We start from the raw sequence: 26100 nt of genomic DNA, 5'->3' as shown, positions 1-26100 counted from the left end.
TCAGTCTGATTCAGAGAAAACAAATGACTTTCAGGCACTCGGCCTTGTTAAACCGTGCTGCGTTCCCTTGCTGTCGGAAATATTACCACATGAGCAGACCCAAACAGGAAAGGCCAAAGTTTAAATACACGTAGAAGACATGATTTTAGTATATTCATATACCATATACTGTTTGTTCTAATTATTTCCCCCTATGTATTTACATTAATTCTACCTCTGATAACATGCTCCTGCATTTTAGGGTCTCAGTACTTGTATACAGTGACAATAGCACTGAAAATAATCGTTTCACATTTGAAATGAACAATGACCGAAAATCAGAATATCATTTATAACAAAAAAAAATCTAAATTCAGTTTATAATCTTGAAAATGTTATTTATTTTTGTTTATTTCGACATAATAGTTTATAAACCAACAGATGTAATGTTTTAAAAACATCTTTCACTGGTTTTTAATTTCAAAACAACTTTTTCCTATATGTATTTATTTTGTACACTTCGCATATATGATATGATGCATTTTTATTATTATCTGTTGAATATTTTTATGATTTAACCTCAGTTTTTTTATGAGTAAACCTTAGTCAATCAAATCTGTTTTTAAAAAATGAATAAAAAAATAAAAATGCGCAAATTCGAGCATAATTTGACAGCCACGGCACAAGAAAATCATTCAGACTACATAGAAGTTAGAGTTTACTTAATGACACTGAAGGCAGCATGCAGCTGAGTGGCAGGCCTCTTGCTTCAAGTCAACACCCCTCTCCTGTGATTTGGAGGATAAAATAATAAAAGTGAGCTGAGTGATGTGAACCAGTACATACATTTTCTAATGCATCAATGAAAAAACAACACGTTAATGGATGTTTTTTATTTTTGATAAAGTGAAAATCCATCCAATCCAATCAAGCATGTACAGTGTTTCAAGCACACAAACAAGCATTGTAAGATAACATTTACAAACAAGGTTTCCCCTGATTATATCATCAGTACAACAACCAAACAAATATGTATTATCATCCACTATCTACCCATTACTGCTTATCACATTTTATGATCATGAAAGCAATTACACACTTAAAATTATAATATAAGTGCATTATAAATCTATTACGCATCAAATATATCAAATGATGCAAATTCAAGTAACAATTGAAAACACATGTTTAGGTATACTGTATGGGACAAATGCTGGCCTGAAAATCCCACGAAAATGCATCATTTGTGCGTATGTAGAGCTCAATACATATAGATTATGCAATAAAAGAACAAACAATATTGTAAAGAGAAAATAGTTCTCATTTAAAGAAATCAGATAGTATTATTCCTGGATCAAAAAGATAACTCTATATTTAGGTAAATAAACAGCCTGAAGTATAAAGATTTTAAATATAATCATATATGGATTACATTATTGGTTGAAACGAACATTAACTACTGAAAGATAAATAACAGAACAGAACGTTTGAAACTGTATATGTTTACAAATATATAGTATATATGTATAAACATAAATATATTAAATGTTCACATAATTACTGGCAGTTGAGAATTGAGTTCATTTGAATGTTTGTGAATGAAACATTAATGATACGGCGTTGTTTATGGCAGTGGGGACTCATCATACACGTCTACGCCAGGTTCCTCCTCAAACGTCACTTTGGCATCATCTGCGTCCAGCTGCAACACAAACACATTCAGTTACAACAGAGAAATCTACATCCACATCAAATAAGATGAGACAGAGAGGCACCTACGCATTTCATCTCCTTGGCAGTGAAGAGCGTGCCGGTCATCACCATGCGCAGAGGGATGGTGAGGATGAGAACAAAAGGCAGCGCCAGAGAGAAGGGGCTCATCTTCACCGCCCACAGGACAGCCAGGCACACGAGCTGGATCAGAGTGAACAAATGCATCCGGGGTGTGCTCACCTGCAGGTATGACAACAGAGAAGAGAGTTTGCAGGGCGAAAGATAGAGCGAAAGACTAAAATTAGAATATACAAAATGTTAGGATAATTTGCAGGGAGGTGGTCATCAGCTAGAGAACAATGAAACATACATATATTTAGGAACCCCTGTGCAATCTAATGTGGCCCCAGAGATACAAAATGACCACAAAGAGAGACAAAAGGACCTCAAAAGGAGAAAATAATGATCACAAGGAGACTACAAAGAGATGTAAGATGGCCAAAAAGCAATGCAAAATTACCAGAAAAAGCCACAATGAGAATCGAAATGACCGCAAAGAAGCCCTAAAGCACCACAAAGAAATTCAAAACAATCACTAAGATGTGGGATGACTACAAAGACGTGCAACGTGGCAAGAAAAACATAGAAAGCGACCAGAAAAAGATAACATGGCTACAAACAAATGTAAAATGACCACAAAGAGACACAAAAGGAACTAAAAAAGGATCACAAGGAGTCTCAGAACGGCCACATAGATGTGGGACAACAAAAAGAAAAACAAAATGATCAGAAAGAGACATGAAATGGCCACAATGAGAATCAAAATGACCGCAAAGATTTGAAATGATGACAAAAATATGTAAAATGACTGCAAGAAACTCGAGCACAAAGCTGTGAGACAACTGTAAAGTCATGCAAAATGGCATATGAAAGACATATGAACGACCAGAAAAACACAAAAATCTGTCCACAAACAAATGCAAAATGACCACAAAGAGACACAAAATGACCACAAACGGACTAAACAGGATTACAAGTAGACTCGAAATAACTGCAAAAGGACTCAAAACGGTCAGAATGACCATAAACACTGAAAACAAACACAAAAGTGTGAGCCAAGACATGCACAAAGGCCATACAGAGTCACAAAACAACCATAAAGAGACACAAAACAACTACAGAGGTGCAAAGACAGGCCAAAAAGAAACACGAAATGGCCACATGGAGACTCAGAACAACCATAAAGATTTAAGACGAAATCAAAACAGACACGACTAGAATCAAAATCACCACAAATAGTTGTGAATTGACTGCAAAGATACCAAAAAGCAACACAAAGAGACTGAGAGAACGAAATAGTGAGATGAATAAAAAGACAAATGCACGGAGCACTACGTGTAAACATAACAAATATGTTTTAGCGTGAAATGCAATAGAATAAGCTTAATATTAACCTATTTTTATGACATTTTAGTCTACATAGAAGTCCAGTATGCAAATATTTTCAGGTCAGACATAAAGGTCTTCCTCATTAAATAATATATATATGAACAGAGGGAAGTTGTGGGCTATGTTTGAGGAGGCTGTGTACCATGGTGGCGTAGGCGTCAGACGGATGGTATTTCTTCGGTGTGATTAACAGAAGCATCCTGTCCCACATCTGGATTCCACTCAGAGAGGTGATACCCATGTAGAGGAAGATACCGAACAAGGCTGTCATAGGAATCATCTTCAGAATGGGCTCCATGAAAATAGAAACACCTGGGAACCACAGAAAGTGAATGATTATTGAAGGGAGTTTATTCTGAGCCTGCTGTGTCTGCATCAGCCCTGTAGGTGGCAGAACTTACCAACCATGATGGCCACAAGGATGCCACTGATCCTCTGCTCAACCACCTTCTCAATCTCTGGTTTCGGACCCTTGGACATGACAGTGAGAGCGTTGGCGTGGGTCACAGACCGCACGGTGGCGGCACTCAGCCAGGGCACCCCAAAGATGGAGGAGATGCCCCCCATGGTGACCAGGATGAGCAGATCCAGATGGAAACCGGATCCTTTCATCATCTTCCTCTCAGGTTTGCTCACAATCAGCCTGATGATTCACAGAGAAACAGAAATCTCTCAAAAACCTCCTCTAGTTTTATTATTTTTGTCTTATCTTATCTTGTATAGGGACACTCACGTGGTGATCTGGGACTCCAGGAAGATGAGGATGAAGACGAGGACTGCCGGGACACAGCAGGCGCCCATCATCCAAATGGGGAAGGCCTTCTTCTCTCCCATGGGGTTGATAAACCAGCCTCTGACTTTGGGGTTGGTCACCTGAACACCTTTTGGCACGACCAGTTTCTACAACGGGACAGGATCATTTTAAATCATTTACCACCATAAAAAAAACAAAAAACAAATAAGACACCCATCATTGAGAATCTAGGCATTTTTCATTATATATATATATAGCAATAGTACATACAGTCATGGAAAAAAATATTAGACCACCCTTGTTTTCTTCAATTTTATTTTCATGCCTGCCTGCCTAAAGGTATATTTGTACCAAAATAATTATCAAGAAAACCATGGGAAATGGCTAGATATCAGTTCTTAAATTAAACTCTTATGGCAAATTTTGTTGTTATCATTATATTTGTCCAAACAAATGTACCTTTAGTTGTACCAGGCATTAAAATGAACAAGAAATTGAAGAAAACAGGGGTGGTCTAATAATTTTTTCCATGACTGTATATGGCTCAAAATCATTGTCCTCACATAAAGCCGTCTTAAATGTAATATTTCTATATTTTGTAAGTTTTCTACACTGTATCATTAAGATTTTTTTTAAATGTAAGTACATGTAAATGTACATGTGAGGCTAATGGCTTGTTTTGAGAGAAAAATTAGCATTATTAAATCCTATTTGAGATGACTTAACTCACCTGAGTGTAAGCGTCCTCAATGCTGATATCCACAGCAATCATGAAGAAAATAGCGATGGGGACTCCGAAATCTCCAATCAAACGACGGACCTGGTGAGACAGAGAGCAGAGGATACACCCCGGTCAGAATCACAGGACATCTTCAAAATGACACCTTCTCCAGACGAAGAAAGCTGATCTTACCGGGCCAGGCAGATAATGACCATTCTTGAAGTAGCGGAGGAAGTAGGCAATGAAGAAGCAGCCGAACATCAGGCACATGGACAACAGGGCCGTGTTGGGGAAGGGCCGTTCTATCTCCAACTCTTTAACGGTTACGTTGCCGTCTGGATGGATCTCGATGTGCTCTGTGATGACGGGGTGGAAGGGGTTGTCCTTCGAGCTGTTGAGATGGTCGTAGTTCAGGATCAGAGGGTGGGCTTTAAAGATCTGAGCAAGAGCAGAGAGATGAGAAGTCAGGGGGAGCCAAAGAAGAGAAAACATGTTAGCCAGTTACAGGAAAATGGTTTATGAATGGATGAAGGCGATGAGGAGGGGAAACCTTCATGAGCTTATTGAAGGTCTCGTAGATGAAGATGAGAGAGATGAGGATGGAGAAGATTTCCTGAGTGAAGCGGGAGATGAATCGGACCAGGAAGCTGCCCTCCACGGCCACGATGATGAACACGATCACTATCAGCCACATCCCCACCCAGATACGGCCCACGATGTACTCAATACCCTGGGACTTGCAGAACTAGTATGAAATCAGAGGTGGAAGAAGTATTCAGATCCCTTACTTCAATTAAAGTACTGAAACCACACTGTGAAATTACTCGACTACAAGTAAAAGTCCTCCTTTCAAACTCTTACTCAAGTCAAAGTACAAAAGTATCAGCACCAAAATGTACTTAAAGTATCAAAGGTAAAAGTATTAAGATAACTCAGATTGTTAAATATATTCCAAATATTTAATAATAATAAGCAGTATTTTATTTTACTCAAGGTAAGGCTCATTTTAGCTACTTAATATACTGTTATGAGGTTTAATGACTTTAAATTGATCATGTTTTTTAATCTAAATCTCGACCTGAAAAGAAACTAAAGCTATTGGCGAAATGTAGTGGAGTAAAAAGTACAATATTAGCCTCAAAACGTAGTGAAATAGAAGCATTAAGCCATATAAAATGTTTGCAAATGAGTGCAAACAGGGCTTCCTGATCATGTATAAGAATAATTATTTATCTTATAAAAATAGAAGAAGACCCCTTTTTCTCTCAACTAAACAATAATACAAAGACTTTATAAAACTGCCTTTAAGAAAATTTGATTTAAAGTAATTGTGTAATATGGTAAAACCATGCAGTAGAGGGCCATTAGTAAATAATAATAACCAAATCATTATCAAGAAAACCATGGAAAATGGCTAGATATCAGCTCTTAAATTAAACTCTTATTAGCTTTTTGTGTTGTTATCATTATATTTGTCAAAACAAATGTACCTTTAGTTGTACCAGGCATTAAAATGAACAAGAAATTGAAGAAAACAAGGGTGGTCTAATCATTATTTTTTCATGACTGTACTGTTATGAGGTCTAATCACTTTAAATTGATCATGTTTTTCATGATAAACCTCGACCTAAAAAAAGTAACTAAAGCTGGCAGTTAAATGTAGTGGAGTAAAAAGTGCAATATTTGCCTCAAAATATAGTGGAGTAGAAGTATAAAGTTGAATAAAATGGAAATACTCAAGTCAAAATTGTACTTAAGAACAGTACTTGAGTTAAAGTACTAAGTTACATTCAACCACTGTATGGAATGAAGAAGACAGATGATAATGTAGGAAAAAAAGGTAATACAAAATGTATATCAGGAGTTGTGGAGTCATACGTACGGCGTAAAAAGCTTCCTCAAACACTAGCAGCGGTCCGGAGAATCCGATGACGAGGACTGGCTGGGCAGCGATGAGACAGAAGATGACGCCCTGGATGCTGGTGGAGATCATCAGCTCGGACACGCCCATCATTTTCTCTGTTTTGTCAGCTGGAGTCAGACAACAGAGAGAGATATTAACAGAGGTGGAAAGTAACTAGGTAGATTTACTCAAGTATTGTACTTAAGTACAATTTTGAGGTACTTGTCCTTTACTTGAGTATTTCCATATTACGTAAGTTTATACTTCTACTTCACTACATTTTGGGGCAAATATTGTACTTTTTACTCCACTACTTTTAGCTGACAGCTTTAATTTAACATAAAAAAACATGATCAATTTAAAGGGATTGGGCTTTTTAAAAATGTAATATTATAACAGTATATTAAGTAGTTAAATAAGCCCTATCTCTACAAAATTAAAACTCTGCTAACATGAATTCATTAATACAAAAAGTCATATAATATATTTGGAATATATAAGACATCTGAGTGGGTTCATTCTGCATAACGAGTACTTTTACTTTTAATACTTTAAGTACATTTTGATGCTGATACTTTTGTACTTTTACTTCAGTAAATTTTGAATGCAGGACTTTTACTTGTAGTGGAGTGACTTCACAGTGCTTTTACTGAAGTAAGGGATCTGAATACTTCTTCCACCACTGGTTATTGATAATATTAAAAGGTCAAATACATTAATTGAGGCTCAGAAATCAGACACACAAAGTATTTTTTTTTTTTACCCAGAAGCCCTCCAAAAGTGATGGCAGGGGACAGGGCAGCGAAGTAGATGAAGATGACGGCAGCGAGGACCTGAGGGTTCAGAGCGTCTGTGTAGTCGCTGATATAGTGGCGATAACGGCGCTTCAAGTCCTTCACCATCCCGCCGAAAGGATATCCTGTACGGGCCAGAGGGTCCTCCCGAGGCTCTGCTGGAGCTTTCTCAACTAGAGGAAAAAAAACAAACGGATTATTAAGCTGCCATTTTTCTGCTGCCTTAAAGAAATGCTTTGTTTATACAGGTGCATCTCAATAAATTAGAATATCATGGAAAAGTCCATTTCAGTCGTTCAAGTCAAATAGCCCCAACCAAGTATAAGTGCATATAGATGGACATACTTTTCAGAGGCCAACATTTCCATATTAAACATAATTTTTAAAATTGTTTTTTTGTCTTTTTTTTTTTGAGACACTTAATTTTAGGTCTTCATTAAATGTAAGACATAATCATTATAAATAGAAGAAATTAAATAAATTGAGACGTGAAATGTTTCACTTTGTGTGTAATAGATCTATATAATGTATTATTTCTACTTTTTTAATTTAATTACTGACATAAATCAACTTTTCTATGATATTCTAATTTATTGAGATGCACCTGTAAGTGTGCCATCCCATAACATCTTGCTCAAACTCATTGAAATCCATTAAAAGTGGTTTTAATGGGGACATTTTGTGCTCAAGGGTCTGAGCGTGTTCATCTTGACTACACAGTGTATTATAAACATATGATCAGAGCTGACGTTGAGCTTCAAGACTTAATTAATTAATTACCAACACAATGCATACTGACAACATAGGTGTAAAAATGTACCATTATAATCATTTTTTATTAAAAAAAAAAAAAATTCTGAAAATGTTGACCTATTAATCTTGCGTCCCAAATTTTCAGCAGAATTTCTCCTTAAATGTTATTTATTTTGCTGTGGTTGAATTTCAAGAATGAATGAAAAAATAGATAAATAAAAATCACACCCTTGCTAAAAAATTAAGCTGTTTGCACTATCACAGCATCACATATAGAAAGATTTTAAAAAGCCAAAAATGTCCTGAACGGTTAAGGAACAAAGGGTTGAGACTAATATAAAACCAAAAAATGTATTTAAGTTAAAGGGGTGAATTTGAGGAGCAGTTGTAGGGACGAACTGAAGATGAGAAGACTCTTTAAGTGTAAAAGAGTTGCTGACCTTTGACCCTGTCGCCGTAGGCCAGGCGGGTATCGTTGGGGCGGAGTCTTTCCTGCAGCATTTTCTTCTGGAAGTTGATGATTGGCTCCAGCATGGCCGCGTCCTGGATCTCGGTGGGCGGGATCACGATGCTGCAGTCCATGAAGTCAGCGATGGCGTTGGTCAGATCTTTGTCGGTCTGAGCCAAGAAGGCCTCCAGACAAAACACCTATGGGACCAGGTAGCTTTTAATCACCTGCATCAGACATTGAGGCTTTGTTTTTATTTTCCTCTTTCACTACTCTCTCTCCTCTCTCACCCAGTCGGCCATCAGGGCTCCCATGGCACGGCCGCTCTCGCTGTAGTTCATCCCGCTCTGGCTGGGGCCCACCAGCACAAACACGAAGCGGACGGGGACAGGAGACTCCAGGGAGGACTCCATCACCACAGAGTCCCTCAGCCTCACAAAAGCCACCACTGGCTTCTCCAGAGTGTCCAGGGCACCTGTTGAAAACACACTATTTTAGCCACATCTGCTCCAGAGCCACATAAGGAGACACGTGACTCGACCTGAAGGTACCTGAGAGGATGATCGAGGCCTCCATGTTGTCAGAAGTGTCTCTCTGCAGGAATAACGTATGTTAATGCCATAATATGATATGCATGATCACCCAAATGATAAAGAGGGATAAAACAATATTATAAACAAAATGTTTACCTTGTTGCTGACAGAAAAAGTCTGCATCTCAATGTCTCCAGAGGCAGTTACTGCAGGTCCCCCAGTCTGACTGGAAGAACCGATAAAAGGAGCATAAGATGAATGCAGCAAAGATTATTATGGCTGACATCTTTTGGAAATAAATAGAGACAGGAATGGGCAGCATACTTAGTTAATTAACCCTCTAATCTATGGTTTTACCATATGGCAATAATTACTTTATATCATACTCCTGAAATACATTTTGTATTACTTATTTTTTCTACATTATCTTCTGTTTTCTTCAGTCCATACAGTGGTTGAATGTAAGTACCTTCATTCAAGTACTGCACTTAAGTACAATTTTGACTTGAGTATTCCCATTTTATGTAACTTTATACTTCTATTCCACTACATTTTGAGGCAAATATTGCACTTTTTACTCCACTACATTTAGCTGACAGCTTTAGTTACTTTTCAGGTCGAGATTTACCATGAAAGACATGATCAATTTAAAGTGATCAGACCTCATGACTGTATATTAAGCATACATATTTAATTAGCCCTCTGCTGCATGGTTTTACCATATGGCAACAATTACTTTAAATTAATTTTTCTTAATGGGCGTTTTATAAAGTCTGTTTTATTGTTTAGTTGATAAAAAAGGGGTTTTCTACTATTACATGACAAACAATTATTATTATTATACATAATCAGGAGGTCCTGTTTGCACTCATTTTATGTAGCTTTATACTCCTAGTTCACTACATATTAAGGCAAATATTGTACTTTTTCTTTTGTTCTGTGCTTTAGTGACTTTTCACATCGAGATTTAACATGAAAAAAATGCCTAAAATAAACCATAAACCTCAGTAAACAGTATATTTAGTTAAAATTAGCCCAAATTAAAATGTGGCTTATATAAATGCTTGAAAAATAATTATCTGATAATATACACTGTTGCTCATAAAGTTGGGATACATTTTTTTAAATCTCTTTCTATGAAATGATTGTGACAATTTGATTTAATATTGATTATTATTATTTATTCTTCCAGCTCTGGTATAAATCAATCTCATGATTGTGATACTGATGCATTTAAATAGGAATAAACAGACGATTGTGTCTGAAAACATAATTATTCCAACTTAATGCACAACACTGTATATATAATATATAGTCACGGAAAAGAGACCATTGTTTTCTTCAATTTCTTGTTCATTTTAATGCCCGGTACAACTAAAGGTACATTTTTTGTTGAAATATAAAAAAAATATCTTTTCCATGGTTTTCTTGATAATGATTTTGGTTATTATCAAGAAAACCATAGAAAATGGCCAGATATCAGCTCTTAAATTAAACTCTTATGAGCTATTTTTGATGTTAGCATTATATTTAAAAAATGCACCTTTAATTGTACCAGGCATTTAAAATGAACAAGACATTGAAGAAAACAAGGGTGGTTTAATATCTTTTTCCATGACTGTATAAAACAATCTGTGGGTCCATTATGCATAATGAGTACTTTTACTTTTGATACTTTGATGCTGATACTTTTATACTTTAACTTCATTAAGTTTTGAATGCAGTACTTTTAGTTGTAGTGGATTTATTTCACAGTGTGGTATTAGTGCTTTTACTGAAGTAATGTATCTGTAGACTCTTTCCACCTCTGGTACAGACACAGTGGGTCTGGTGGGTTACCTGCGTCTCAGGAGCAGAGCCCTCAGCAGGTTGTCCCGGTCACTGGCTCTGATCTCCCCCTTGTCCAGCAGCTCGTCGGCCACCTTCTCAGCCACAGCAGACAGACTACTGGCGTTCAGGTCCAGGATGACGGCACCTGGGTACATTTGACCAGTCATATTCATCGAACTAAAACAATTTGGATTTACTCACTTGTACAGATTTCATTTGGGCTTCTAGAATCACCTGTGCTTATGGTCTTGCGGAGCTGGATCAGGCTCTTGAAGGTGAGATGGGAGATGTGAGAAGAACCCCATGTTCCTGTTCTGGGGTTAAAGTTCTCCTCGTAGCCCAGCCAGCGGCTCGTCTCCTGCCAGACGCTGCCCTGGAGCTCATTCAGCTCCACATAGGCCTGTGGGGACGCAGTGTTTTCAGGTAAAAACCACACCAGATCATGTTGCTTCAGATTAATCAACTTTTACATCTGATGAGTGTGAAGAATGTGGACTTACCTGAGCGTCTCCTCTCGTGGTGGCGTTGGTGTTCCGGTTCAGAAACGCTGAAAAAGGAGACAGAAAACAGTTTGTTTCAGCATTCAAAACCTGATTTAAGTCAAACTAAAAATCTGCAAAATTTATTGGTAACACTTTATAAAAAACATGATTAATAAAAGGTAAATTGACGGTTAATTAAACCTCATTAATAGCTATTAAATGTTAAAAATGACATCATAATCAGAAATGTCTATTAATAATTAGTACAGCTATAATTTGAATTATTTAACATTTTACTGTTGCAAACATTAAAGCATAATGAATGGCTCTTATAAAGTTGCAACTGAGGATTATAGAAAAACCTTGTTAAATGCTTGATTAATACTCATTTAGATAGATATTACCAGTGCAAAAAATAAATGTTTATGGATGCTATTGATGTAACCACTTTACCATTTATTATTAGCCATTTAACAAGGTATTATAATCACCAGTTGCAATTTTCTAAAAGCATTCAAACGATGTTCAGAGATGATTACCAGACGATTTCTTAAAAGTTTACAAATCAATTTGTGATAATTTACAAATAAAGTACATAAAATGTTATATAATGTGTGCAAAAATAAACTGTTAAAATGACAAATTACAGCATTACTGTACTGAATTGTATTCCACTGCTGCAGAAAAGTGATTTTATGTCCAGATATTAAAAGTGAAGTGGAACTTACCCTCTGAGCCACTGGGGATGGTGATGGCCTGATGGTCCCTCTGCTCCTCCTCCTCCTCCTCCTCCTGGCTCTTCCCCATCAGGTCATAGATGGCACTCTGGTCCGGTGGAGTCCTGGTGGTGGTGTGGAGAAACAAAAACATCAATAAAAATGTTTCTTTTAAGCACAGGTGGCTCTCAAAAACACCTCCTAACATCTACAGTGTGAAGTGATTCAACTCAGCTCTGATAGAGAAAAGGGGAAATTTTTTGATTTATTTAGTTGGATTTATAAGTTAATGCATTCCCATGATTTTGTGTGAAAGTTAAATTCACTTTGAAGTCTGTAATTGTAGACTTAAAAGCCATTGCAGTTAGGGTCTCAGTTAAGGCTTATCAATTGTCACATTAGTGCTATTCTGTTCTCTGCCACTAGAGGGCAACACTGCTCAACATATTCCTTATCACTGACTCGTGACCCGAACACGGATAATCGGTTAATGGTAATGAATGAATGAATGAATGAATGAATGACTGTTTGGACTAAATGGTTTCAGTTTGAGTTTGGACTCTCAGGCATGTTTAACACAAACTGCATTAAAAAATATCACCTCCCTATCAAGTATTTTCACATTACTGGGAAGTTATTAACCTCTTTCTGCCTTTTAATCAGTAAAATCATGATAATTATTCATGTTAAGATCCTAGTTTTGTCTATGAAAAGAAAATCAGCCATTCTATGTCCTTAAGTCAAGTTAGCTTTAACCTTATTTTATTGTATATTTGATAAATGTTTATTTAATGGATTGAATACTTGCAAGTCACAAGCATGTGAATGTGACTCGTGACATGAGATCATGCAGTTTTTAGGGGAGGACCGTCCTCACCTAAAAACTGCATGAACTGTTGTTGTTTTTTTGGCCACTAGGGAGCAGTGCAAACAAGTTGATGACATAACATTGGCCCAGTCCCAGTGGCCCCCCCGAGGTGACGTCAAACTTCACGACATTGGACGTCAATCTTGCCAAAACATGTTGCATATAATGGTGGGTTTGGGATTTTTTATTTTCTGTTTTCTAGCTGATTTAAACATCTCCAAGGCTCTCAAAACAGCATCAATATGCAAAATGAAAAGAAATGGTTAATGGAATGATGATAAATAAATCCTATGCTTGCATTCCTCTGATTAAATTCTGTTATTTTTTAACATGAATCATTTTAAATGTTTATGTAATGGGGCTGAACACCCTCTTTCGGGCTTCGCCTGATAACTTTGTGAACGTCACAATTCGATTAATTGTAGGTAATTCTGTCACGTAAAATTCAGCAGAAATGTGAGAAAAAAGCCCTCATGCACTTGACGTTTTAAAAGTGGGTAAGCCCTGAACTCTCTCTGGATACACGCTTCATCGTCTGTGAGTCTGTGATTGTGGACTTTGGAATTGGGCTTTTCAAACAAACAAATTGCTGTTCACACACAGTGGACACATTAGCTGTCATTTGACATTGTATTTCAGGAAACCGGATGAATGTAAGTCAATATTTCTTGCGTTTATAGCTCTGTTTTTGGTCTCCACCAACCATGTGTGGAAGTAAATATCTGACTCTTTACCTGCTACATTGATTTACCATCATGTTTATGAGCTAGTTTGGAGTGTAAAGTAGGTTTATCAGAGTTTAAAACTAAAACAATGAGCTGAAAGAGGCTAAAATGCATCATAAAGATCATGGTCAGTGCAGGGAAAGAAAGACCCGTTGTCAAACCTGTGTCATATCAGAAACAGGATGCAGAACTAAAAACACACATTTACAGAACTTATACAATAGTATTATTGTTATTATTATTATTATTATAGGACTCACAGTCTCAGTGGAGAGGGGAAGGCTGACTCATTGTCTTCAGAGGACACGTCACTGCCCTACACAAGAAGAAAGTTAAAGTATTGAGAGAAGAAAGTTTGATGTAGGGGAAATATGTATCGTTGCAAGATTAACTGAAAACATCAAACTCCACAGTCAAATTATGATCGATTCTGATTCAGACGTAAAAAGGAAACACGACAAACCTCAAAACTAAAGTTGGTTTCCATTGATGTCTTTCAGATGTTCAACTCTCAGGTACTTTTATGCATTCCCTGAGACAGAAAAATAAACCATTAAAAAACAATTATATAATAGTCATATTAGATACAACACAATTAGAAATAACCTCTGCCTTAATGGGGATGATAAATATGACATATCCATCTTTTTACTGGTGAATTTTGAGTCATGGATTTTAACATACTTTTTACTACAAACAAGTGCATCTACAGCATCCAAAGCACAGACTTTTTTTTTTAATAATTATATTTCATATTTTTGTTGCAATCATTGCAAAAGCACCATTATTCTGTATTCAACTTGACAGGGTGTTAACACTATTGAGGAACAGGTTTCTGAGCCCCTGCAGAGGCTAATAAGGCCTGCTTTAAACCCTTTTAAAGGTAGTTTTGATGAGGATACTGCCATCTACCAGCTCACAGCTGCTCTGCCTGCAGGGTCACGGCTCAGAACAGATAGTCAAACAGCCGTTGAGAATGTGGACGTCGTTATTTTTTTAAATAGAGAGACGTACAGCGCCTTATCTTTGTGTCACACCCTTCTACAACCAGATACCTCTGTTTTCTTCAGTTATAGTGCAGTGTCAAAACTTTAAATGCAGCTACTTTAACAACAATTCATTTAAAATAGTTACATTTTGACAGAAATAAACAAAATGCACAAACATAATGTAATATCCATGTTGCTTTTAATGGACTGCCTTTTTAATTTAACGAACAATGGAATAAGTCTGACCTCTAACTTTACAAACTCAGATTAATATATTTCTTAGAGGTTGAGCACCTGCACACAATTGTTGAGGAATGATTGATACTCGTACTTTACAGATCTGTGCTGCACAATAACAAAACATGACAATTCTTTACTCCAACACTGAGAATATGAAGATATTTTAGCACAAAGGCTGTAATATATATGGCTGTATATTACAGCCATATATATTACATGGTCTGTGCAACAAATTATGACAACTCAAAGATGATAATCCTACTTCACCTTGACCTCAAATTAGTTAAAAATGCTTTGTTTGTCATGACAGAAAATGAGCACAAGAAACATGTTTTTTTGAAAATATTAATAATATTTTTCCAGAAAAATGATTCAAGCTCAAGTAAAGAGTTTCCCGCCTTTATCTTACGATCACAGCAAAGACATTAAAGGTCAGAATAAGCTCCTATCCTGTTGTTCAGATATCCCTCCTGTTGACCTCTACTCTCTGGACCAGGAGCACCCTGTCCTGAGGAGGACACACCCCTACCTGCATGCAGGTACTCCCACCTGGTCTCCGGCACTGGAAACAGGACGATCTCCGTTCTGTCAGTCCACACGAGCCCCGTGACAAAGTGACCTGTGACAGATGAAAAAGATGGGTACAGAGCGGAGCGGGAACACCCATCAGAAACTACGACACGCTGTACCGCTCAACCCCTGATGATAAGGCCTGTGAGACAGACAAACAGCCCTATCGGCCACAGACACCTTGACACGGGGATATCCCAGCCCTGTTTGCTCGCTCCGCCCTCCCTACGTGACCCAGGGTCCAAGCCCGGTCAGACAGGAGCCTGCCAGGACCAGCAGGCCCGACCTCATCCTGTTTGGGGGCACACAGGGGTAAAGAGGGTAAAAAAGGGGGCAAAATACACTATCAGGAGGACAGCATCTTGGTACGTCATCTTGTTTACGTGCTGGGGATTCCCTCACGATGAGGGAGGTAGTTCCTCTGAACGTGATCATCATGAGATAAGCATATTAAACTCACTTGGTTTGACTCATGTAGGGTTCATGAGACATGGCAGCTTATTTATACAGTCTACCGGTGAGACATCTTCTGCAGCTGAGTGGAGGTCGGACCCAGGCTGATGACAGATACTGACATAAGGATGCAGCACACACTGGTGAAAGAGAAAACAGCAGACATTTAGTACAACAAAAACACCCCAAAACTAAAACACACACACCATAATACTGCAAAAACACTGTTGTTTCTGCAAGGGTCCTGCAAGAATAGTTAAGTCATACATTGGACTGATGAACCTTCAATTCAAAGAACTTTAATTTGTCCTTTAACCCTCATGTTATGTTCATTTTTCAGTAACAGCAATAATGATTGTGGGTCAATTTATTATCCAAATGTTCATGTTCGTTCAATGTTCAATGTTTATATTTCATTAATAACTCCATTACTAACCATTAGTCACCTCTCACAGATCATGGTTCAATTAGGATAATTCTCTCGTTTTTCAAAAAAATGTATGTTAAAACTTTTTTTTAATGTATATTGGAATGACCTACATATAAAATACAATGGTTTTACATGATGTTGATTTTTTAAAAATTTTTATTTAACAATTCTAAATTTTGGCAAATATGTGAAATAAATCATTTTAATCTTATATGTTGATTACACTTATTAAGCCAAGCAGTAGAAGTTTCATCCCGAAAAAAATAATATTTCTTTAGATTTTTAAACTTTGAAATGGGTCAAAATGGGCAAAAATAACAGGAGGGTTAAAGAGACAATTCACACACAAAACACACAAATAATTCAATCACAGACATCTATCTCTTCTATCTCTTATCTTATTCTGCAACTGTTCACAGTATTAATTCTGGACTAAAGCTAAACTTTATATCTAAAGCTTAAAACAATATCTTAAAGTAGTCATAGCTATTGGTCAGTGTGGTTGAACCTTTTTTTCTTTTCTGGGCTGGAAAAGAAATTCTAAATCCAAGTTATAGCAATATTTTCTCTCTCTCTCTCTCTCTTATATATCTCTATATATTTATATTGCACATATAAATTAAATCATAGAAATATTGTACTGTGTTTATAGAGCAGTGGTTGTCAATGTCTAGTTTGTGACACATGGTTTATGTCTTGGGTTTTTTGGTCTCTTGTAGTCAGTATGTGTATCTTCGAGTGTGATGGCCATGAGGGTCCCTGACACTTAATAACCTATCCATACTCCTGTTATGCAACACTATGGTAACTTTGATTACAAGGAAATGTGAATCATGTAAGTAAATAAGTTAATTATATGTTCAAATAAGTCAATTTGAATAGGTCACCAAAGTTTTCACCATCAAATGGGAAACATGCTTCTCTTCCTGAGTGGTGGTGTTGAATAATGGCAATGAAAAAGTTATTTTGCAGAACATAATGATGTCACAGTGAAGTTGACCTTTTGGCCTTCTGGATACAAAATGTAATCACTTCAACCTGAAATGAGTGAAATGTTGCCATAATTGGAGTAGAAATTCTTGAGTTACGGCCAAAAACCCATATCCCGCTAATGGGCCGCCAGATAGACAACCTGAAAACATAACGCATAATAATAGATTTGGTTTGAGTTTTTGTGTTTATCTCTGTAAATAAAAATATCAATATATGTCATTCCAGTGTACACATAAGTTTGAGCACCGCTGACAATTTCCATTATTTACATTTATAAATCATTGGTAGTTTGGATCAGCAACTTCAATTTGATCCATCATAAAACAGGAGTGAAATTAGGTTTTTTGGATTAACAGAAGATGTGCAATATGCATCAAAACAAAGTGAGACAGGTGCAAAAAATTGGGCACCCCAACAGAAAAATCACATCAATATTTACTAGAGCCTCCTTTTACAAAAACAGCAGCTTCTAGATGCTTCCTATAGCCTCTAATAAGCATCTGGTTAAATGTAAGCCGTAATAATTCTAATTAGAAAAAAAAAAGAATAAATTAAGACAAGAAACATTTCACTCTGTGTGTAATGGATCTGTATAATGTGTTATTTCCACTTTTTGAATTGAATTAATGACATAAAAACACTTTCTATGATATTCTAATTTATTGAGATGCACCTCTAAAAATTGATGTGTCTGTTGGGGTGCCCAAATTTTTGCACCTGTCTAATTTTGTTTTGATGCATATTGCACTTCTTCTGTCAATCCAATAAACCTAATTTCACTACTGAAATATCACTGTGTCCATCAGTAATTTGATGGATCAAAATGAAGTTGATGATCCAAACAACCAATGATTTATAAAAGAAAATAATCAAAATTGTCAGGGGTGCCCACACTTTTGCATACCACCCGTAACTGAAAAGGAGGTATGAGAGACTTTTGATTGGGGTAATAATACATTTTCTTTAAAAAAAAAAAAGGTGAATAATCAAACTATGAGGTATTGGATGACCTTAAAAAGACTCCAGTCACAACCAGTCCACGTGTATCTGTTTGTTAAATGCATGTAGTCACACCGGCTTCACGGCTGTACAGGGTGAACTGATCCCCTGTGCTGAGATCAAGTGAGGGTCACAGAAAGAAGAGATTTTCTGTCACAATAGCAGAACTCTTTGCTAGGCTACTCTATTCTATTTCATCATCAAATCTCCAATAAATGTGATTTGGTCTTTGTGGCCGGAGAATGATGAGCCACAAGTCACAAGTTTTATATCAAGGAATTAATGCCAGATAACCGTTGCTATCACAACTCCTGAAACTAATAGGGAATGCAGGAAGGAAGTGATGTGTTAATGTGGTTTGTTAGGGATATTTACTCACGTTACTCAGACGTTATAAAATTCAAGTGTGGTACCTAAGTCACCTGAGACAGAAATTGACCTGAAATGAACAGTTCTCACTGATACGGTGTTAATGTGAAATTTGTGCCAATTTTAGCAGCTTAAAAGTTTCACTCTGTATCTTTTATAAAGAGCTTTTTGTTATAATTCCAGAAACTGTCTGTGTATTCCAACAGAAATACACGAGACAGAAATACCAGGTTCCTCTCGCTCATCCCTTATCCATTTGCAAGAGTCACAGTGTCACACTGCTCGTCACACAGATGGAGTAAGGCAGAGTGATTGTCATTTCCCATAACAAGCCTACAGGGAAAGCGCTGGGCTCTGGAGCTCATTGGAAAAAGCGGCAAAACAGTGGAATTACAATTTCAGGCTCTGTCACGCGAGGCTATTGAACCATCTGTCAATCAGCAGATCTTTTCTTTTTTAACTCTGCTAAATGTCTTGTTTTACTCTCAGAATTTGATCGATTCGGTCCGATAATATTTGGGAAGTCTAGAAGACCTGTGAGATTAATTCATTTAATTCATATTAAAGTGAGTCGAGCGCTAAACCGGAAGCAGACAGAAGTTTTTTGACTCCATTCACCACTGAGTGTCAGAGGGAATAAGCAGAGAACTGCCTCCAACACTGCATCCAAGCATAGTGGAATTAACAAACGAGCTAGCTAACTAGCTGGCTGTGCAACTGCAAGCAATGCAGGAGTGTCCCGGTGGAACACAGGTAGAGCACACGCCACAGAGGCCAAGTCCTTGTAAGCAGGGGGCCTGGGTTTGAATCCAGCACAGAGCCATTTCTCTGCCTCCCCCTTTCACTCTGTATCTCTGCACTATCAATATAAGCCGTAAAATGCCTGGAGAAAATAACAAAAATAACAAATAGATTTATGGAAGTACATCACCAAGTGTCACAGCCCACTTGGTCATCTTCTGCAGCTGACTGGAGGTGCAGCACAGTCTGATGGCAGATACTGACACCAGGATGCAGCACACACTGGTAAAAGAGGAAACATCAGATGTAGGTTAGTACAAAAAATACAAATCTTTAACGCTTCATACACAACTTGTCGCAGTGCAGGAAAGCACATCAGTATTGTCAGATAAAAGACAACTTTTTCCATCTCTATTTATTTCAAATGTATGCCTTTATTTACATATTTCTATTTGTGTGTGTGTGTACATATATATATATATATATATATCCATATATATAGACTTTTTGCATTTGTATTGTATATTTAGTATAACGCACTTCTAAAAAAATCTGAGACTTACTTATTTCTATTTATTTTACGGCAGCACCTGTAACAAACGCAATTCCCCCCCAGGGATCAATAAAGTATTTCTGATTCTGAAATAAATGAAGGAAACTGTAAGTTTATCTCAAGGCAGATAGATCTTTAAGGGTCAACATGCATGATTATTTTGTGTAAGAGGGGAGAGAAAAAAGACCAAAAGGGTTCCTAAGTTCTGACAAACTGTCCTGCATCCTTCCCTCATATATCTAATTTTCATGTGTAAAAAGTGTAAAAAGCTCATAAAGTCTCTCATCCAGTGTATAAAGGCAGGAGACACTGTTGTTTCCAATTCAGGAGGATGACACGAGAATACACATTACAGTGTGACCTAAAGGGAAAGTGAGGACTTTTTGAAGTGAGTTTGCATGAGGTTCTTATCTATAATTCTTCTGAAACATTGAGTTGCTAGTTCTCTGAAAAAAGGACAAACTGTGAAAACCAGTGGAGCATGAAAGTATGGTGGAGTTAGCCAGCTGCAGTGGTGGAATGTAATTAAGTACATTTACTCAAGTACTGTATTTACGTACAATTTCAATCTACTTTATTTTACTCCATATTTTAAAGGCAAATATTGTGCTTTTTACTCCACTATATTTAGCTGACAGCTTTAGTTACTTTCAGTTTGAGATTTAACATAAAAAAACATGATAAACTTAAAGTGATTACACATTTTATAAATTAAACCAGATAACAGTATATTAAGTTATTAGTTGTTAAAGTTAGTCCTACTTTAATGACAGTATAACACTACTTACATAATGCATCATCAATAATAATAATAACAATAATCTATTAATATATGAAGAACATATAAACCAATCTGAGCGGGTCAATTCTGCATAACGAGGACTTAAATTTTTTTTTTTTTTTCCAACTTTATTTATAAAGTTTTGAACATTTTAGACAGACAGTGTGATGCCACAAGGTTACAAAACAGGTATCCAATATTACAGCTGAATGTCCATTCCCTCCCCATACCCCAACCCCCCACCCACTAGCAGGCCAACCCCAAGTCTAACCAAAAGGGAAGAAACAGAAAGGAAGAGAAGCCAAACAAAACAAACAGATAACTAGACGAATAACAACAATCGAATAAAAAAAAAAAAGAAAAAAAAACCCAACAATAATAAACAATAAATAGATGAATAAATAAAATACAGTAGCAGATATTAGTCTTCCAGCTCAGAGGAGAAGTCTTAAGAGTCTATATAGTTCATAAAGGGATCCCATGTGACATGAAACAATTTCAGGGAGCTTCTTAGTGTAAACCTAAGTTTCTCAAGTTTCAGGTTGTGGAGCACCTCATCAACCCAGCGAGAATGTGAAGGAGGAATGGGGAGTTTCCAATTAAGGAGAATCAACCGACGAGCCAACAGAGTAGTAAAAGCCAAGGCCTGTTTTAGATTTTTAGGAGTACCAGTAAGGGGAGCAACACCAAAGATTGCAGACAAACTGTTAGGAGCAATAACGTAGCCATATGCTTTAGATAGAGTGTCAGAGAGTTCTGGACCAGAACATATGAGCATGATTTGCAGGGGAATAGTCACATCTACCACAAGCATCACTGACAGAGGGATATATTTTAGCAAGTCTTACGTTTGTATAGTGGGTCCTAAAGAACACTTTGCATTGAATCAGCCTGTGTCGAGAGCAGATTGATGATAAGTGAATAAGAGAGAGTGCAGATTCCCATTGTTGCTCAGTTAGTTTAACGTTAAGGCTCTCCTCCCAAGCGTTCTGAACCGCATTAAGGGAGGTTGGAGATGCAGACCAGATAGATCTATATAGGAAGGAGATACAGCCCTTAGCGACCGGATCTCTGTTTAACAGGGTGTCAACTAAGGTTTCTGGTGGGCGATTCGGGAAGTGGGGGAATAATTTTTTTACATAGTCGCGAACCTGAAAGAAGCGAAAAAGATGATGTCGTGGGAGGTTATATTTTGCTAGGAGGTTTGCAAAAGAGGCAAAGACCTTGTCTGTATATAAATACTTAACTGATTTTATGCCTTTGTCATGCCAAGTCAAAAATGCTGCATCCGACATAGATGGCTCAAAGGCGCAATTTCTGTGTATGGGAGTCAGAGTAGATGGAGCCGGAAGGCCAAAAGCCTTTCTAAATTGACACCAGATCTTTAAAGAGACATCTACAATAGGACAGTTAGCCATACCCGACACAGGCAGTGGAAGTTGTGCACATAGAACTGAACGTAATGAAAACGGGGAAGTTTTGTTTTCCAAATGTACCCACACAGGCATGGGTTCTTGATCCTCACGCATCCAAAAGAGAAGCTTTTGCATATTTGCTGCCCAATAGTGGTATCTAAATACAGGGAGGGCAAAGCCGCCTTTGTCCTTAGGGGACTGTAGAATCGATCTGCGAATTCTTGCTGGTTTGCCATTCCATAGAAATGTCGAGATTTTCTTGTCCAAATTGTCAAAGAAGGATTTAGTCAATAAAACTGGGAGGTGCTGAAAGAGGTATAGAAACTTGGGGAGAACAACCATTTTAATCAAATTTATTCGACCCACTAATGACAGGGGTAGAGCCAACCAACGGCCAAAATCTTCTTCAGTCTTTTTAATCAGGGGGGTAAAATTGTTGTGATAAAGATCACTTTTTGATCACTTTTTTGGTAATTGAGTTTATATCCGGAAACGCTGCTGTACTAATCAAGAATTTGAAAAATAGTAGGGAATGAGTTAATTGGGTCTGAGACATATAGAAGAAGGTCATCCGCATATAAGGAAACTTTGTGTACTAAGTCTAAACGGGTGACCCCCTGGAAGCCAGCGTCCGAACGCAGCCAGAGAGCCAGTGGTTCTATGACGAGAGTAAACAAAAGTGGGGAAAGAGGGCAGCCCTGTCTCGTGCCGCGACCTAGATGGATTGGGGAAGAGGAAATATCGTTGGTTAGTACTGAGGCTTTTGGAGACGCGTAGAGAAGCTTAACCCATTTAACAAAAGCACCACCCAGCCCGAACCTGGCCAACACTTCATATAGAAAACTCCACTCCACCCGGTCGAAGGCCTTCTCCGCATCGTGGTAAACCACAACTTCTGGGGAGAGGGAGCAGGGTGAAGCTATAATGTTTAACAAGCGCCTGGTGTTATGAAAGGATTGTCGGCATGGCATAAACCCGGTTTGGTCCAGATCTATGATAGGGGATAAAACAGTCTGAAGTCGTAGGGCAAGAATTTTTGAAAGGATTTTAAAATCAACATTCAAAAGCGAAATTGGCCTGTAGCTGCCACAAAGGAGGGGGTCCTTATCCTTTTTAAGGAGGAGAGAGATGGAGGCCTCTGACAGAGAGTCCGGGAGGTGACCTAGAGCGAATGCTTCGTTGTACATATCGGCCAGATAAGGGCTAAGCAAGTTTGAAAAGGACTTATAATATTCAGCGGTAAAACCATCTGGTCCATCCATTAATTTCTTTTGGGTCATTAAATATTTCTCCCGTAGTTGACTTAATTTCTTGAATTAGCCTAGAGGTCGCTTCAGCCCTTGCCTGGTGGGCGAGTAACTTGCCTGCTTTGTCTCCCGATTCGTAAAACCGTTGTCTAGATTTTAGTAGCAGGGTGTTAACTTTGTTGGTAGAAATGAGGTCAAACTCAGACTTTAGTTTAAGGCGTTCCCCATAGAGGCTCGGGTCCGGATTGGCAGCATAACATTCATCAATAGCCTTTATATCATTAAGAAGTCTAATAGTTATTGAGGTCTCAACTTTCTTGGAATTTGATATAAATGAGATAAGGTGGCCCCTAATGCAGGCTTTGGATGCTTCCCAAAGTATACCTCTGCCTGTGCCAGGCAAGTCGTTCAGTTCAAAAAACATGGTAATCTGCGAATGCAAAAATTGTTTGTAACGTTCTTCCGCTAGAAGGACAGAGTTAAACCTCCAGGGTCTCAGTGGCTGCGGTGGTGTAAACAGGGACAGAACGAGAGTAGTTGGGGCATGGTCAGAAATGGCAATACTATGGTATTCTGTTGTAATTATTTTTGAAAGTAGCCTAACATCTAAAAGGAAGAAATCAATCCGAGAGTAGGAATGGTGGACGTGGGAGAAAAATGAGTACGTTTTAGAATCTGGAAATCTATGTCTCCACGGGTCAGTAAGGCCAAATTGTTAGGATATGGTAGATAAAGTTTTGGCTGACTTGGATAGCGGAGCAACTTTGTTGGATGATCTATCCAACGCCGAGTCCTGAACCAAATTGAAATCACCTCCCATAATTATATAATGGCCTTCAAGGTCTGGGATGGATGTAAATAATCTAGATATGAAGAGGTTATCGTCCCAATTGGGGCCATAGACACATACAAATAGAACAGGAATTCCTTGAAGCCTCCCGGAGACCATCATAAACCTCCCATGTGGGTCTGATATGGATCTATCTGCAGTAAACGGAACCCCTCTGCGAATTAGTATGGCAGCACCCCTAGCTTTGCTGTTAAATGTTGAGTGGAAAACCTCTCCAACCCATCCTTTTTTAAGCCGACTTGTCTGTCTGTTAAGCATGTGTGTCTCCTGGAGAAAGCATACATCACCTTTCAGCTGATTCAGATGGGTCATTACTCGGCCAAGTTTTGTAGCATTACCCGTCCCCTTCACATTCCAGGAAATAAACCTAAGTGCGGTATTTGAAGTCATACCTCAATATCAAAGTCAGCAGAATGCAAGAAGATCTGTAATATACAATACAGGTTAGAGGCGCACGAGGCAAACCGGGTGAACATCTGCGAAAAGACTGGGAAGACAAGTGAATAATGGAGAGAAAAAACACAACAAAACAAAACAAAACAAACAAAAAACAACAGAAAAAACACCCACAAAACAAAGCAAAACAAAACAAAAAACAAAAAAAAAGTGCCTGCAAAATCCCGCATGAAAGGAAAAACAAACAAACTCTTGTGTCTATTACACCTTGGTGCTAACTGCACTGTAAGACTTCCTTCTAACCGGAGTTCCCATCTCCCTTTTCAGAAACACATACTTAGGTTTTGGTCACTTAACCTCAGGCAGAAACATCATGCCTACATTGATAGTCATGTAAACGAGAAAAATAGGAACAAACATATTAAGATATTACGACCTCAAAGAAGCAAAAAGCACCCGCTCAGTGATGTACAAAGAGAAAAAAGAAAAGATGCGTTCATAACGCCGCCTTACATCGCTTCATAACAGTCAGCGTGTGTCCATTAAACAGTACTATAATGAGGACCGTAAACGCGGCGAGTAAATTAAGTGTCAATAAACCAATAAACAGTACAGTAGTGACGGCTATGTTTAAGACTGAAACAGGTGAAGCATCAGTTACCAGCAGGCTGTGCATCTTGGAGACGCGAAGCAACAAAGTCTGCAGCCTCTTTCACCCCGGGAAGACATTTCCTTGATCCGTCTTCGGCCACGATAAACAGTTTAGCGGGGTAGCGGAGGGCAGGTTTAAGACCCAGGTCGTACAGCTTCTTCATGACATCTCTGTACTGTGCGCGTTGTTCCGCGACCTCAGGAGCGTAGTCCTCCAGGATGTGGATGGGGTGGTCGCCGTACTTCAGCTTTCCCCGCAGTTTTCTTGCCGCCCGTACCACCTGCTCCCGGGTTTGAAATCGGTGAAAACAGATTAGCACAGCCCGTGGTCTGCCAGACGGTCCCGGTTTGGCGGTTAGAGTGCGGTGAGCCCTGTCTAATTCAGGTGGAGACGTCAGGACATCAGTACAAAGCACATCGAAAAGCAATTTAGAGAAGAAAACAGTCGGCTGGGAGTCCTCTATGTTCTCAGGGAGCCCGATGATGCGTACATTGTTGCGGCGACTTCTGCCTTCGAGATCTATTACTTTAGCTTTTAGCTTAGCATTCTCAGAAGCCATGCCAGGCTGCACTCAGCCTAGGATCCACATCTCCGATGTAGTCCGCGAACTGCTCCAACTTCTCAATGCGTTGTTGGTGATCATTCACGGTCGCTTGCACCGAGTCCAGTTTAGCTTCGTATTTAGCGTAGGTGTCTTATCTCCGCCAAAAGTGACTGCATGTGTTCAGCTAGCTGCTCCGTTAGCAATGCTGAG

The 26100-nt window shown here is 38.2% G+C and overlaps 1 protein-coding gene across 3 annotated transcripts; it reads right to left on the bottom strand.

Moving 5' to 3' along the window:
* Nucleotides 1-857: 857 nt before the first annotated feature.
* On the bottom strand, nucleotides 858-26100 carry slc4a1a (solute carrier family 4 member 1a (Diego blood group)). Of its 3 annotated transcripts, none has more exons than XM_059347192.1 (25): nucleotides 25356-26100; nucleotides 19660-19734; nucleotides 15928-16060; nucleotides 15648-15759; nucleotides 15427-15516; nucleotides 14132-14200; nucleotides 13929-13984; nucleotides 12088-12200; nucleotides 11378-11424; nucleotides 11112-11277; nucleotides 10887-11022; nucleotides 9204-9273; nucleotides 9066-9108; nucleotides 8805-8989; nucleotides 8507-8714; nucleotides 7283-7486; nucleotides 6499-6647; nucleotides 5167-5361; nucleotides 4809-5054; nucleotides 4626-4715; nucleotides 3875-4041; nucleotides 3543-3784; nucleotides 3284-3453; nucleotides 1759-1932; nucleotides 858-1681 (listed from the first exon to the last, which is right to left on the bottom strand). In XM_059347192.1, exons 6-25 carry the CDS (start codon nucleotides 14153-14155, stop codon nucleotides 1604-1606), a joined length of 2763 nt encoding a protein of 920 aa, XP_059203175.1. In that variant the 5' UTR covers nucleotides 14156-14200; nucleotides 15427-15516; nucleotides 15648-15759; nucleotides 15928-16060; nucleotides 19660-19734; nucleotides 25356-26100; the 3' UTR covers nucleotides 858-1603. The 3 variants fall into 3 exon arrangements, with proteins under 3 accessions (XP_059203175.1, XP_059203176.1, XP_059203174.1); XM_059347193.1 differs by having other exon boundaries at nucleotides 15447-15516; XM_059347191.1 differs by having other exon boundaries at nucleotides 15427-15759.

The sequence above is a fragment of the Centropristis striata genome, chromosome 13 (assembly GCF_030273125.1).
Source record: "Centropristis striata isolate RG_2023a ecotype Rhode Island chromosome 13, C.striata_1.0, whole genome shotgun sequence".
NCBI classification, from domain to species: domain Eukaryota; kingdom Metazoa; phylum Chordata; class Actinopteri; order Perciformes; family Serranidae; genus Centropristis; species Centropristis striata.
The sequence above is the reverse complement of the archived record's forward strand: the minus strand, read 5'-3'. Positions and strand labels throughout refer to the sequence as shown.

Bases quoted from the DNA above. Each gene is read 5' to 3' on its own strand.
- slc4a1a (XM_059347191.1), bottom strand. From the start codon at position 14,155: ATGGAAACCAACTTTAGTTTTGAG. The intron at 4,042-4,625 runs GTGAGTTAAGTC...GTCCCGTTGTAG, and splicing joins TTGAGGACGCTTACACTCAG to AAACTGGTCGTGCCAAAAGG. The intron at 3,785-3,874 runs GTGAGTGTCCCT...GTGAATCATCAG, and splicing joins CTGGAGTCCCAGATCACCAC to GCTGATTGTGAGCAAACCTG.